This window comes from Cynoglossus semilaevis, chromosome 8 (genome assembly GCF_000523025.1).
Source record: "Cynoglossus semilaevis isolate Cse_v1.0 chromosome 8, Cse_v1.0, whole genome shotgun sequence".
Lineage (NCBI taxonomy): Eukaryota > Metazoa > Chordata > Actinopteri > Pleuronectiformes > Cynoglossidae > Cynoglossus > Cynoglossus semilaevis.
In genome coordinates this window covers 2535053-2549362 of record NC_024314.1, presented here as the reverse complement: position 1 = coordinate 2549362, position 14310 = coordinate 2535053, and the positions used below count along the sequence as shown (strand labels likewise).

Here is a 14310-nt window from a genome sequence, read left to right as displayed (position 1 = left end):
AAGTTCATAAATGAAGTAATTTTTTTTTTCCAATATATGTCAAGTCCTTTAGTCTGTAAAGTTTTGGAAAAATTATTTAAATTCAAAGAGAACAAATGAAAATGGGTTTTAAGCTATTGATGGTAAAATGTTTTCATATTTATTTTTTTAAATTATTTATTATTTTTAATTATTTATTTTTTTCACAAAAAGGATGTGATCATCGTGTGAAACCCTAGCTGTCCACTTGGTGGCACCAGAGTTGGTGTTACAGTGGAGCTGAACACTATTACAGGGTGTATCATATTTCTGTGTGAGAACCTAGAGTGGGAACCATTAGAATATTATACAGTAGTAGCTGTTGTTCTGACACCAGCATAGATTTTCCCAATAGAAAACATTTTCTTGACATCAACACTGAAATTTGAATGGCCTATCAAGCGGTCCACAAAATAGGGGGTGGGCAACTGCAGATTTTTTTTTTCTTCCTCCTCTGTTCAATAAGAACATGTGCATGATGATTAGAAAACTGATGTTGTCTTTCCTTACCCAGGGTTTTGGTAACGTGGGTCTTCACTCCATGAGGTACCTGCACAGGTTTGGAGCCAAGTGTGTGGGCGTGGGCGAGATCGATGGTGCCATCTACAACCCAGACGGCATCGACCCCAAACAGCTGGAGGATTACAAATTGGTACTACTTGCTACATGTTTTAATAATCAATTTGAATGTTGTTAATTTATTCAAACATTCACATGTCCTTGAAATACATTTTAAAGCATTTTTCCTTCATTATTTTCTCCAGCAACATGGCACCATTGTTGGATTCCCAGGAGCCAAACCCTACGAAGGAAGCATTTTGGAAGCTGACTGCCACATCCTGATCCCCGCTGCAGGAGAGAAGCAGCTCACCCGCCAAAACGCTCCCAGGATCAAGGCTAAGGTAAAGATTAAATAAAGTAAAGTCTGGCTTAGCCGAGTCATATGGGTATAAACAATTGGAAATCAGGTCAAATGTGCTTTTCTTTAGATTATTGCTGAAGGTGCCAACGGTCCCACTACTCCAGATGCGGACAAGGTCTTCCTGGAGAACAACGTCATGGTTATTCCTGTAAGTACACACAACAAATACTACAGTATTTCATGGGAATAAAGCTGCGCTGTGCGTGAGCAGCGTTCCCATCCATTCAATGTTGAACTCAAATTTCCTACTAGTCTTTTCCACCAAGTCCACTAAACTTTCTACTAAAATGCTTCATATTAATGGAGAACTACACTTTAATTGATGTGTTGAAATAATGTATTTAAAATGTTTATTTGATTGATATTTTTCTCTTGTCAGCTGTTGTTCTCTGCATTCCTTCTGTGTTTTTTGCTGTAAAAACCTATTATATACTTGGTCATTGAGGTGAGTATTTACTGTTGGTTGTGCAGGACATGTACCTGAACGCTGGTGGCGTAACAGTGTCTTATTTTGAGTGGCTGAAGAATCTGAACCACGTCAGCTATGGAAGACTGGCCTTCAAGTACGAGAGAGATTCCAACTACCACCTGCTCAGTGAGTACATGACTGCACCGAATGAAAACTAACTTAGAACACATCTTTTTTTTCTTTTCTTATTTTTTTTAAGTAAATTTTCAAATTATTGAATGCATTTCAACTGTCAACATGATAACGATTGTATTTGCTACTTTGTCTTGCTGTTGTGTTGCCGTTGCCCTTTTGTTGTGAAGTTCGCCTTTTCTCCCAGGTATCCTGTCGCTCCCGTAGGGTCAGAATTTGCGTCATGCAGCTATGATAATGTTGCTATGGTGATAGAGGAATATTTCAGCTGTTTTTTGTTACGGACGTCTTTCTCTTTTAATCCAGTGTTGTATAAATGCCAAAAAAAATTCACTTTATATGGTAATACAGTGTGTGTGTATATATGTGTGTGTGTGTGTGTGTGTGTATATATATGTGTGTATATATGTATATATGTGTGTGTGTGTATATATATATATAAATGTAATATGACTATAAAAATTGACTATAAAAAAGACCAATAATGATTTTGTGTTAGACAGTGATTTATTGTGTGATGCAGGAACAAAAGACTGCTGTGATTGTTGATTCACTTTTTTTCCTCTCAGTGTCTGTCCAAGAGAGTTTAGAGAGGAAGTTTGGAAAACAGGGAGGACCCATTCCCATTGTACCCACTGCTGACTTCCAGGCCAGGATTGCTGTGAGTGACAGTTCCATTTCCAATAGGATTTGTGCTCATTTGTCTTCAATTGGAGCTAAATATATATGCTTAATAAAAGGAGAGAATAAGTAGCATAGGCTTTTGAATATTGTGTTGATTTGGTAAATTAGTAGTATTTTAGCTGTTGTCTGTGTATTTTTATGCTGAATCTTTTTGAAAAAACTTTTGTTTCATCTTTAAATGCAGGGTGCTTCTGAGAAAGATATCGTTCACTCTGGTTTGGCTTACACCATGGAGAGGTCTGCCAGGGTAAGAGATACAGATGGGTGTTAGTGTAGTCAATTGACATATGTACTATTAGGAAAGCTAAACACATCTTATTACTGTTTTTTTTTTTTTTCATTTTCTTCCCCTTGCCTTTTTAGCAAATCATGCGCACGGCCAGCAAGTACAACCTGGGTCTGGACCTGAGGACGGCCGCTTATGTCAACGCCATCGAGAAGGTCTTCAAAGTGTACAACGAGGCCGGGCTCACCTTCACATAAACAGCTGGTCATCACCCAGGCTTCCTCTCCCTACTGCTGCTCTCCTGCTGTTCATTCTACATTTACTCCCCAGCCTTCAGACCATATCACAGTATCGCTGCTTTTTTCCACCTATCACAGGGCATACTGTATCCACAGTCTGTATCATGTAATCTCCCTCATGCACTGCCAGTATACTCGATGCATTTACAGCTTCAGTAATGTTGTGTTCTGGTCTCTGAGGTTATTTCAAGAAAAGAGCGCCATCCTGGTGACGCACTGCATCCCAACAACGGGTCAAAATAATTGGTAATGATATTGTTGTACGGCGGCCATGTCCATAGCAGCCTTATGGTGTTTGAATGACCTTCGTACAGATGCCTTATATCAGCAAGAGGTCTTCTTTAATAGAGAGCAGACTGACCTTCACAAAGGGGTTTCCATCTTACTGCATCTTCTTACCTGAGCAGTGAAGTTATAGAATCCCAACATTGCATATCATGCCTAGTTTCACCTGCAAGTCTCTTGTGTTTTCTTTTCTGTTTTTTGTCATTTGCTCCTTTCATTAAAGCAGCTTCTCCCTGATTCCTCCACTGGCCAAAAAATGGGAGCTGGGAGGGAGAGTCTCTCTGACGGTCTACTCCCTGGTTAAATTTCCCACATTTTTAACTGTCCAGCTACTTATACAAAATATAAATCGTCATAGAGGGAATTAATTTTTATTTTTACTGTATTAATTTTTGTTCGAACGAATAAAAAATATTTCGGATCTCGTGGATTACGTGTTCATGTTTGCTGATCTAAAAGTATCATGTGTTAGATTTCTTTCAAAACCTAGTGGTGAAACTGCATATTGCTGTCATGTGAGACGTGACAACATAATAGGAGATGCCGAATGACGTACAACTCTACGTATTAATGTGAAAGTTATGTTGAAGACAGAAACTGAGCTACCAGCCTGGTGTTGAACCAAGGTTCCACCTTCTCACGGAGCTGCTTCTTCTTCATGGTCTTGACTCTTGGTCAAACATGCAGTTAAACCTTGTTGTTCAGTTGTTATGAAATTAATTCACACTGGAATAAATTCCCAACACATGTATCTGGATTTCAAGAAAACCTCTTTAATTTCACTGGTACTGTTTATAAAATCAGCTAGTCTGCATTGATGCCAACGTAATCATTGTGTGTGTTTGCATATATGAGGTGTGTCAATTTGAGTGTGTGGCATTTGTGTGAATGTGTGTCAGTACAAATGTGATGTCGTGTGTTGTCATCACGTGTGTGTGTGTGTGTGTGTGTGTGTGTGTGAGAGAGAGAGAGAGACAGAGAAAGTTAGATTGCTCGATAAGGCAACATGCAGTCCTCAGTTTCCGTTGGCCTCAAAGTAAAAATACACAAACCTGCTGCAGACACAAACACAGACACACACACTGCTGGCTCAACCTATTCTATGTTAGCACACACATGAACACACAGACACACACACAGTGCAGATGGACTCACACTGACGCCGTGCAGATGGGCACGAGACATTTGATGAGAAGAGTTTTGGGAACAGAACTACTCTGAAAATATCTGCACATCTAAATACAAAGTCAAGCAAAATGCAAAACTACACACACGTCTAATCTACGCAGTACGACACCCACACCTTCACCTGTGTGTCTAGTGGACAGGTTGCGTCACCTAATGATTGGGCTTCATCACAATGACCTGAATACGTCTTCACTTTTTTCCTCAGTAACATGCAGGAAAGCTTCACAAACATCGAAGGGTGACATCTACTGTAGAAAGACTGACTCGTTCCAAACTGCTCACCCTCTGTCACAGCGAACCAGATGTTTGTTCTATTCTGACATTGTTCTACTTAGAAATACTGGCTGTATTTGGTCCTGATTAGATTTGAATGATAAATATTTTGTTTTAAACCAATGTTTCATTTTAAAATATCAGCTATCGCGTAATCTGTTTTTTCATAAACATCACATCGATTTACAAATGATATATCCATGCAAAATTTCATTTCTGTCAGAAAAAATATAATCAATTTTTGACCTAACCATCACTTACTGATCATAGCTCAGATGGTTTAGCTGTGTATTTTTTTCATTAATTAACAAATATTTTTAAATTGTTCATATGCAGTCATGTATCATTAACAATGTATTTTTTTCACATCTTTATGTTCTAATGCACTCATGCAAGGACATGTTTCCCCCCACTCCATTTCAGATGAACTCCTTCTTTTGATTCTCGTCTGTAGTTCTCCAGTTCACGGCACCGTTTACATCCCAGGGTCTAAATATCGAGCGGAAACACACGCACTAAGCCACAACAGCACAGCTGCTACTCTACATTGTGAACACATGACAAGTGGTTCTCACACATCTGTCCATGCAGTCTCTAACTACTCTAACTACTGAGCACACGACACTATGGGGTATGTCATCAATGCACGGTTCCTCTGCACACGTCTGTGGAGATGAATCTGCTTGTATTTTATATGCCTGCAGCTGCACGAGCCCACACGCACACACACACACGTTTACATATATTTATACATATATATATATATATATATATAAGTTAACATGGACACACAAAGAGCAGCTGGCACATTTTTTGTCCTCTAGTTCCTGGCATGAACTATATGCACTGAATGTGTGTGTGTGTGTGTGTGTGTAGCGGCTTCATGCACGTGTCAGACAAAGGTGTGTGTGTTTGTGTGTGTGTGTGTGTGAGGTTTCCCTATCAATTGGGAGGCTTGGGGCAGTAACGACAGCGGGGCTCATACATCAGGACGACACTAACACACGGGTGAGGCGGGGGCAAAGAGACGGGCAGTGGAGGGAGAAGCTACAGGCTGCAGAAAAATTCACAGGGCAGGAGTGGAGTGGGACGTCAGAGGTTGACAGGAGGAGTAGGTGGGTGTGTGGGGGCGAGGGGCTGGTGGGAACAAGGGCTGAGGTGCGACATCTGGAAGAGTCCGTTTTAGTTGATTTTGGTTCCATAAAGTCACAAAAAATATGTTGAACATCTGGAGGACGAGAGGAGATGGGAGCTGTCGGAAAGGTCCTGAAGAAGACTAGTAACCCTGACAGGAAGGAAGGAGGCAAGGGGATTAGAAGATATTATGTAGTACTATTATGTAGTATTCTTATGCTGCTGAAGTATCTTCTCAGTATCCGTAGCAGCAGAGTGCTGTGTTGTCTTACCTCTCCTCCTTGGCCGCCCTGCTCCATTCCACCATATTCTCCCTGTAAAGAAAACATAGTCAGTGGCACTGAGTTAGGAACGACAGAACAACAGTGGAAAACCCACTGCGTCAGGATGAGGGGGCTGAGGGAGTTGCACAGCTGGGGCCCAAAGCATTAAACACATTCGGTCTTAAACACGTTCCTGAACCATGCTGTACATTAGAGTGAGTATCTGTTCTGGTAACATATCTGCTGGATTAGTTCATCTGCCAGGCCATACTACAGACACACAGTCCTGGTTCAGCCTCAGCAGTGCATCAAGCTCTTACTGTCAGTGAATGCACACCCTCCATGTACTGTCCACACCAGTGGTGGCAGGGTCATGTGATCAGGGGTCTGTCGTCATGTGAGAGTATCAATGGTCAGGATGCAGGTTTTGTTTTGTGTGTGTTTTGTTTTTATTCATTCTTGATAAAACTATATGACTGATCAAGCCTGTGAGAAGTGAGATTGCTCTGCTCTGATTGGTCCTTATGATTACATGTTAGCTTTTTGATAAAGCAAACAATATTCAATTATCCTCGGGTTTTATTACTTAATGAGGCGAGTGAGTATTTTTGTATGCTCCAGTGGTAAATAATTGTATTACTTTTGTATAATTATTGACCATTTTCACACAAATCATTAAACCAATTCAACCATTAAAAACTGTGGTATCCAGAATAGCAGATGCAGCTAAGGGGTTTCGAAAACATTTGCATTTTGTAGTAAATGCAAATTAATTACATTTAATGCAGCGCTTTACTCTCGTGTTTAATGACCTAATAATTATCCATCAGCCTCAGCCAGTCAGAGTTTGACGACAAAACACAACTACTTCTAGTTCAGTTTTAGTCGTTTTGGTATTAGTCACATGCTTCCTCATCAGGTTGGGCATATTGTCTAATATTCACTGAATCACCAGTCCATGAAGTACACCCGCTCATAGTACGAATCCAAGCCTCAGAACCGGAGGATTCCTGTCAGATATATCGTCCATATGTACGATCAGTTTAGGATTGTTTATTACAGGTGTACCTAATGAACTGACCACCCGGTGCAATCTGCATGCAATCTATACAGTCTACTCTGTGGCTCCTTCAACTCCAGCCCACACTACTCTGTTCTGTAGGCACCTCGTATACAGGCTCCTCCTATGATGAGAGACAAACAGCACAAACAGAGACAACATGAGAGCAAGGACAAGACAGAATGACACACAGGACACAAACACACACTGCTGAACGAACGGAAGACGACAGAAGACACGCAGACTTAACTGCAAGGTGGAGAGATTGTCAACATTTACGACACGTATGTTCGAAGATTGTGCTAATGTTAAGACATGCATTTTATTATATATAAGTGAATAGAGCAACTAAACAAATGGGTCATATAAATATGAAACATGAACAACAAACATAAATGAAATGTTGATATTTCTTCAACTCCGGAGGGAAGATCACTGACCTGGTTGATCAACCCGGTGGATGCAGCAACATTCTCAACACCCTCGACGCCTGCCTGCGACACCTCATTGGCCCCAGCGACCGTTGTGTCTCCAACAATGTTGGTCTGATCCACAGTCCTGTTGGCCACTGGGAGGAAAAACGAGTAGTACGGTTAGTAGTACAGTAGCAAATGTACAAAAAAAAAAAAAAATTTTCATCACAGGCGTGTGACTGAACAAACACCTGACTGTCGTAAATGTATTTTGTTCCTTTAGATAAAAAAAAATAAAACTGCAGTTGTCTTACCTGTGTTTACTGATGACACAACACCCTCCTTTGTCTTATTGCCTGAGGAACAAACATATTACAGTCATATTCACACTCACAACCCATACAATATTATTTAATATTATATCACTTTCAGTTCTCATTTTGGCCTCATTTTTGAAATGTAAATTTTTCCAAAGTTGAGGTAAAAAAAAAGAGTAGATTTATTGAGTAGCTTTTTTTCCGCTTGTATTTATGGAAACCCATTTTGTCTGCTGTTGCCCGTCCAAACGCCCAGGGACTGTAACGTCAGCATTGTGCTCAGTCAGACACAGTTAGTTCAGCCTCTGCTGCTGTCATCCATTCTTCCTGCTAAAAATACACCTAACGACCTACTTCTGCACCTACGTTGCATCTTTGGCAAACTGGTCGCCTATTTGCCTATTCCTGGCTGCTCAGCAGGCACGTACGCTGATTATGATGTGGCCCATGCAGATTAATTTGTGGTCATATAACCTGCATGGACATGAGATGGAAACAGATCAATAAGTGTCAGCCTGGATGGATGCATGAACATCTGATCAAAAAGCAAGCAAAAAAACCCCTAAGGGGAAAAAGGAGAATGTCACAGTTTCATTGCACTCAGATGGACAGATGCAGATGCTGACATTTGGAGTGTGTCCTGCAGCCACCCATCCTCTGTCTGCCTCCTGCTCCCCTCCATCTCCCTGCACGCTCTCAGTGCTACATAAGCCACGTGCCTGTGTGCACTGCAGCACAGCCCTGCACATATACACGCTCACGCTGCAATGACACAGCTGCTTTCTCTGGGCCCACAGAGGCACTGCTGCACTGGCACTGTGAAAATGAAACACTGATTTCACTCTTTCTCTTTTTTTCAGAAGGCTTCATTATGACTACAAATAATAATAATCCCTGATCTTAGGCTTGTCCCTCTAAAGAAAGGTTCCATAGATTGGAGTGTGTGAAGGCTTTCCCTCGTAATGAAATAATTCAGGAAATGCGCAAACATATTGATCTGGTCAGTGTGGTGGATTGATCCTGGACTGATTGGGGTTCTAAGTGCTCCGTGTTTTAATTAAAAAGCTTCACACATCACATCAACAGTGAAAATGATTTATGTCCCTTCATGAAACACAGAATATAAAACGATCCCTGGCTTTTATTACAGGTGCAGGAGTAAAAATCAGTTATTGACTCCCCAAACTTGTAAAAAAGCTTTTAGAACAAATGCTGCCAAACCAAACATCTAATTTTTTAATTCATTTTACTGCAGCTGTTAGTATAATGATAAATCAAGGAATGTATAACACACATTTAAAAGATTCAAAATCATGTCTAGCTTCTCTCCTTAGTGATGACTGAATGGATGTATTTTCGGCCTCTGTGTTACTGTCAGCCTGCAGTCTCTGACACGTTGTAGCCACATTCACATGTCGATGTGTGTGTGTGTGTGTGTGTGTGTGTGCATGCACTCTGCTGCAGGAGGATACAGAGGATAATCAAACATATCTCATCATCACCTGTGTTACAGTGTTGATTTCTGCTGACACCTCGACTCCTCCCTCCATCACTGTCACCCTGATCCTCTGATCAGGTGTTCGTCTGCTAGTAGCTGTGACACTAGGATCATTTTCTAAAACAAAACTACACTACACTGAGTATTTTCTCCCTCTGCAAAAATACAGAGGGGGTGGTGGGTGAGTTTAAAGTAGCCTGGGCTGGCAGACAAATACTTTAGAGTTTTTTGGGGGGTGGTGGTGCAGGGGCAGACATACTGCAGTGGAGAAGCAGCCATCCTTGGCCCCCGTCTGCACCCCCACCCACCACTCTGAGGCACGTATGCATACGCTTCTGCATATTTAAATGAGGTTAATTCAGATTTATTTGTTAGGGTCAAAGACAGGCACAGAACAGTCGGCACACTGGACCGGTGCAGGTGACGTCGGCTTCCAGCGCCATCACTTCACACCCACCTTTATTCACTGTTAAAACCCTGGCCCCCACCCCCTCTGAGACAGCCAAAAAGCAAGTCTAGTGCAGGGGGTAACCTTGAGATGTGACGCAGTTGTTACTACAGCTTGGTTTTGAGCCACATTTTGAGTTAATTGTTTTTACGTTGTTCATTTTAAATGTTGAATCTGCACAAATGGACTAAAACCCTGTTAGATGTAGGTCATCTTGTGAAATTTTAAACAGGCAGTAGTTAGCGACAGCATTGCTCATCACTGATGCTGCACTAAAGAAACACTCCTTCTTTCTTCTGGTTTTTTTTTTTCTGTTCTCTTCTATATTTTTGCCCCCCTGAGCCAGGGCAGACCCCCACCGGTTACGGTCCCTTCCATCATTTCCATCTTTTCAGTGGTACATCTACTCCTCCTCACTCACTCTGACCCTCCCTCACTCAGACCCCCACCCTCTGCCCTGCACCAGTCCTGCAGCAGGACCCTGACAGTTCTGATTCTGCTTATTCCTCTTACCCTGAGATTTTCTTCTGTCAAATGAACACTTTGTTCTCACACCTGCCCCAGAGGTTGACACCCGTGGGACCTCACTTTGACCCATTCTCCCCTCAGAAGTGCCTCAACACACAGAACTTTCCATAGATTTGATGTGGTACGTACCTACATACATCACCCCCTCCTTGGTCTTGGCTGCTGCTTCTTCCATCCCAGCTTTGGTCTTCTCTGCGGCGGCCACCACTCCCTCCTTGGCCATGGAGAACCCCTTCATCAGTACATCCATCTTTGGCGATAAAACGAGCTGGGCTCCCCTGCTCCAAACAGGCCTGGCTGAGTAAAGCTAGTGCTTACAGTTAGTGCAGGAGGGATGTCACAGTATGCCTGTCAGTCTCTCTCTCTCTCTCTCTCTCTCTCTCTCTCTCTGTGTGTGTGTGTGTGAGAGAGTGGTCGTGAGTGAGTCAGTGGCTCCTCCTCCACTCTTCGGTGCTACAACAGAAGGTCTAGGAGAACAGCACAGCAGGGCTATAGCACGCAGACTGAAGAGAAGAGGGTGGAGGAGAGGACGGCTATGCACGAGATGTAGAGATGAGAGGAGGGAGGAGGAGGAGGAGGAGGGATGGCCTGATGCTGCAGCATTTTCAATCCCTGCTGCAGCCCCGCCCCTCAGCTTCAGCTCCTCTATAATCCATCTTCCTCCCGATGATGCTCACTCATGCTCCGCACAGCGTTCGGCGTGCTGCTCTGGACACACCTTTCCAAACGCGGGTTTCACCATTTTAAATTGATAATTTGATAATATGACGATCTTTAATGGGATTCATATTCCCAGTATCCTATGGCCTGTGGCTACGTGGGATGAGGGGTTGGAGGGGGACACGTTGATGGTTTCAGATATAATGTTACATTGTTCAAAGTTGCAACTCAGTGTCATATATCACTATGACTCTGATCAATTCCTGCAGACAGCTGACATCAGCCCTAATGGAATTTTGTCTGGAGACACATTGGAATCTGTTCAAGCTCTGTTCCTGGACATTATTTACGTCATGGTGTGGTTTTATTTTTCTCCTTTTTTTAGGAATATAAAAACCTATAAACCAACCTTATCAAGAACCACAGACATCACCTGCTGTATTTTTTGTCTGTATGTTGTCAGGAAAAAAAATCGCGTTGTCATCTTCACCTGAACGAGTCACATTCAGCACCTCCTCCACCTCCTGTCCCAGCCCCCCTCCTGCTCTCACTGCTGCCAAATACGCTGACTTAGCATCACTGATGCTTTTGAGAAATCCACAGCTGATGTTTTATAGATACACGTTTTTATTTCAAAGCTGCTAAGCTGAGATAAAGTTGAAAAAAAGAATATATGCATTGCTGCAGAACAACAGTCCTCGACCCTCCTTCTTAATGGCTCTGATTAAATCCAAATGAGTTATGTTGGCTGATTTCACATTGGAATTAGTGATGCATAAAATGCTGCTCTGCAGTTGCACACAGAAGAGTCGCAGTGTCACAGTGTCCTCTAGTGGCCGACACTGTTTTTACATAATGACACAGCAATATAGATGTACGAGAGGCTGGGCCAGGATTATTCACAGATCGATGACCTAATCATAAGATGTGAAAGTGATGCAATAACTTGGCGGCTGATTATCATGTCAATTTGTCTCACTGGATTTTAATGTTAATGTGTTATTAATAATTTGAGGCTTCGACATTTTTCAAATGTCACTCAATAAATAGAACGAAAACTTGAACTGCAGCCTTCAGGTTTTTGTTACTGTCAAAATGTTTTAATCATCCAGAAACCTCTGAACCTCAGTATTCAACGACCTCACTGGTGGTGCATATCTACAGCATATTTGTCATATAAATGGATAGATGCTACATTCCCTATATAGCAACACAATTACTTTAATATATATACCTAAATAGTGGATAAAAACCAAAACATCTTTATTAAATATTTAACGTTCAGATATAGTGTTGATTTAATTAGTGTCCATCCTGTGCCAAGTCCAGGTTTGGCCAGTAGGGGGACGCACACGTGTGGCTATGAGGGTTGATTGTAGACACGCCTGTGATTCCCCGCCTTCTGATTGGACTACAGACAACTCCAAACGTGATGGGATTTCTTCGTCTTGTAAGTTTTGTTTAAAATGTGACTTTAGTTTCTTGTATTAATTTAACTGGGCAGTTGATAATGTTTTTTTCTGCCTTCAAAAGTCAATATCTGTTGAAAATATTTTAGAAAATGTGTCCCATTGATCATTGATGTGCGTGAACAGTTATGATTGGTGGAATTGTAACAGTTGACGCAGCAGATAAGTTTTAAGAAAAAGTTTATTCACATTGATATCAGTACATTTTTGAGTGCATCAGTTTTCTTTACATACGGTTTATGTTCAGGTGTGCACGTGTGTGTGTGCATCTCTGTGTGTCTTCTAGAAAGCATGCTGACTGCTTGATGCCTTAGTGTATCATTGTGTGTGTGTAGTTTATGCACTGAGTGGCGTAAAAGAATATCATCAATTTTGCAAGTTTTGCTTGAACACGTGTTTTTTTTTATACAATTTCTCATCCTTTTAAGGGAGACAGAACACAAACAAACGAGGAAAAAGTAAAGACAAATCCAAATGTGAGATCAGGTCTTGGCAGTTGATATGAGATACATTTGACAGGTAATACCGAGCCTATGAACACATAGCATTCTCACACTAACAGTAATCGTCTCACATTCTACTGATCTAGTCTATAACACTATCTCACATCGCTGAGGAGTGTCCTCCTGCTGCTCCTCTTCTCTCTCTTTATTTATCCCCCCTCCTTATTAACTCCTGCACTTTTGTCCATGTCCTCCTCTCTCCCTCACACTTTCTCTCTTTTCTTGTTTCTCTTCCTTCTTACTCCTCTTTAGTTCTTGACATTGAGGATCTGTGCAGACAGCCCGTGGTGCCACTTCCTCAGCTTGGCGAAGCGAGGCCCTCTCATCTCGGACTCAAACTTATCTCTGCAGGTGGGACGTTAACATCAGGTAGTGTTATTTAATCACACAGTTAGAGACTCAACAGGAAAAAAACAGACTGGCAGTTCAATTGTGTAGTTTAGCATGAAAGGACTTAGTTTTAGGCATACTGTATGTGAACTTTTGTTTAAGGTCGCTGAACAATGTCTGGAGTGTTAATAAAAGTTCTGTTCCATTTTTGTGCACAAAATATCATTACAAGTGGTCTGCAACATTAAAGTTTGTTTTTTTTTCAAAGCAATATGTGGGGCCAGATATGACAAAGTTGAATGTTAAATAACGTAGCTATGCAGTGTTTCAGTAGTGCATGTTTCAAAAAGCATAGACTATTAGTCTAACAATAATCAGCTATTATGCATTGAATAGATAACATTCAGTTTACAAATGTGGGTTAAGTTATTCCTTCTTCTCACCTTGACTTCTGTAGGGCTTCCATATCTGGGTCTTGCACTGTATGAAGAAAGAGACTTGGTAAGTTTTTTGCATGTTTATGATTAACATGTCTTGACCAAGTGATGAGCATAAATTAGAATGAAAAACCACAAGGGTTAATAGAAGGTGTACTGACGGTATTCGGTGCCGGTAATGTGGGCCAGCATCCTGAAGCTCTTGGACTGCAGGTTGGCAGCACGACGAGCCCATTCAGACATGTCATGGCTGATCTCCTCTGGCCTGATCACTGCCTGGTACACTGGAGATGCACAGTCCACCACAGGGTCCTTGACAGGCAGAACCCCACTGTAGGACAGAGGCCACTGTTAGAGTTCTAATAATGTCTGGACGTGTCAATAATGGACAAAAATGGATTAAAGCCCAGTATGGAAAATGGAATGTTGAGGAGATTTAGAGGTACTATTTAATTGTTTATTATGCTTATATGAGCTTCTCATACCTATAAGTAGTCATTTACTAGAAATATTTCAAACACTATATAAATGGTGTGTCTAACAGTGATTTGTCCTCTACTTTTATATATACTGTATTTTACTGAGTCTGAGCTGATCTGTGGTTCATGTCAGTTATAAATATTTTATCCATCCATCCATCCATCCATCTTCAACCGCTTATCCGGGGCCGGGTCGCGGGGGCAACAGTCTGAGCAGGGACACCCAGACTTCCCTCTCCCTCGACACTTCCTCTAGCTCTTCTGGGGGGACCCCA

At 41.7% G+C, this 14310-nt stretch overlaps 3 protein-coding genes across 6 annotated transcripts in view; 1 reads left to right on the top strand and 2 right to left on the bottom strand.

The window, feature by feature from the left end:
* The window catches only part of glud1b (glutamate dehydrogenase 1b), a 9929-nt gene extending 6466 nt beyond the window's left edge, over nt 1–3463 (top strand). Inside the window, exons 7-13 of the mRNA XM_008313932.3 lie at nt 533–670; nt 783–920; nt 1008–1088; nt 1412–1535; nt 2111–2202; nt 2410–2472; nt 2589–3463. Of these exons, the coding sequence (XP_008312154.1) occupies nt 533–670; nt 783–920; nt 1008–1088; nt 1412–1535; nt 2111–2202; nt 2410–2472; nt 2589–2708 (756 nt within the window). The 3' untranslated portion in view covers nt 2709–3463. The remainder of the gene's footprint in view (nt 1–532; nt 671–782; nt 921–1007; nt 1089–1411; nt 1536–2110; nt 2203–2409; nt 2473–2588) is intronic.
* A 325-nt stretch (nt 3464–3788) lies between these two features.
* Nucleotides 3789–10712, bottom strand: sncgb (synuclein, gamma b (breast cancer-specific protein 1)). 2 transcript variants are annotated; one of them, XM_008313930.3, is made up of 6 exons: nt 10287–10712; nt 7681–7722; nt 7394–7521; nt 7060–7077; nt 5903–5944; nt 3789–5781 (listed from the first exon to the last, which is right to left on the bottom strand). In XM_008313930.3, the coding sequence occupies exons 1-6, from the start codon at nt 10405–10407 to the stop codon at nt 5773–5775; spliced, it is 360 nt and encodes a 119-aa protein (XP_008312152.1). In that variant the 5' UTR covers nt 10408–10712; the 3' UTR covers nt 3789–5772. The 2 variants fall into 2 exon arrangements, with proteins under 2 accessions (XP_008312152.1, XP_008312153.1); XM_008313931.3 differs by lacking the exon at nt 7060–7077 and having other exon boundaries at nt 10287–10705.
* A 2000-nt stretch (nt 10713–12712) lies between these two features.
* ldb3b (LIM domain binding 3b) overlaps nt 12713–14310 on the bottom strand; it is an 11998-nt gene continuing 10400 nt past the window's right edge. For all 3 annotated transcript variants that reach the window (XM_008313927.2, XM_008313929.2, XM_008313928.2), the window contains 3 exons: nt 13718–13887; nt 13563–13599; nt 12713–13134 (listed from right to left, as the gene is read on the bottom strand). In XM_008313927.2, coding sequence (XP_008312149.1) covers nt 13038–13134; nt 13563–13599; nt 13718–13887 — 304 coding nt within the window. In that variant the 3' untranslated portion in view covers nt 12713–13037. The remainder of the gene's footprint in view (nt 13135–13562; nt 13600–13717; nt 13888–14310) is intronic.

What these genes read in the sequence shown, in the direction of transcription:
- sncgb (XM_008313930.3), bottom strand. Translation starts at nt 10,407, where the DNA reads ATGGATGTACTGATGAAGGGGTTCTCCATGGCCAAGGAGGGAGTGGTG. An exon ending in GGAGGGGGTGATGTATGTAG is followed by an intron (nt 7,723 to 10,286) that starts GTACGTACCACA and finishes TTTGTTCCTCAG; the next exon opens with GCAATAAGACAAAGGAGGGT. An exon ending in TGTGTCATCAGTAAACACAG is followed by an intron (nt 7,522 to 7,680) that starts GTAAGACAACTG and finishes TTTTCCTCCCAG; the next exon opens with TGGCCAACAGGACTGTGGAT.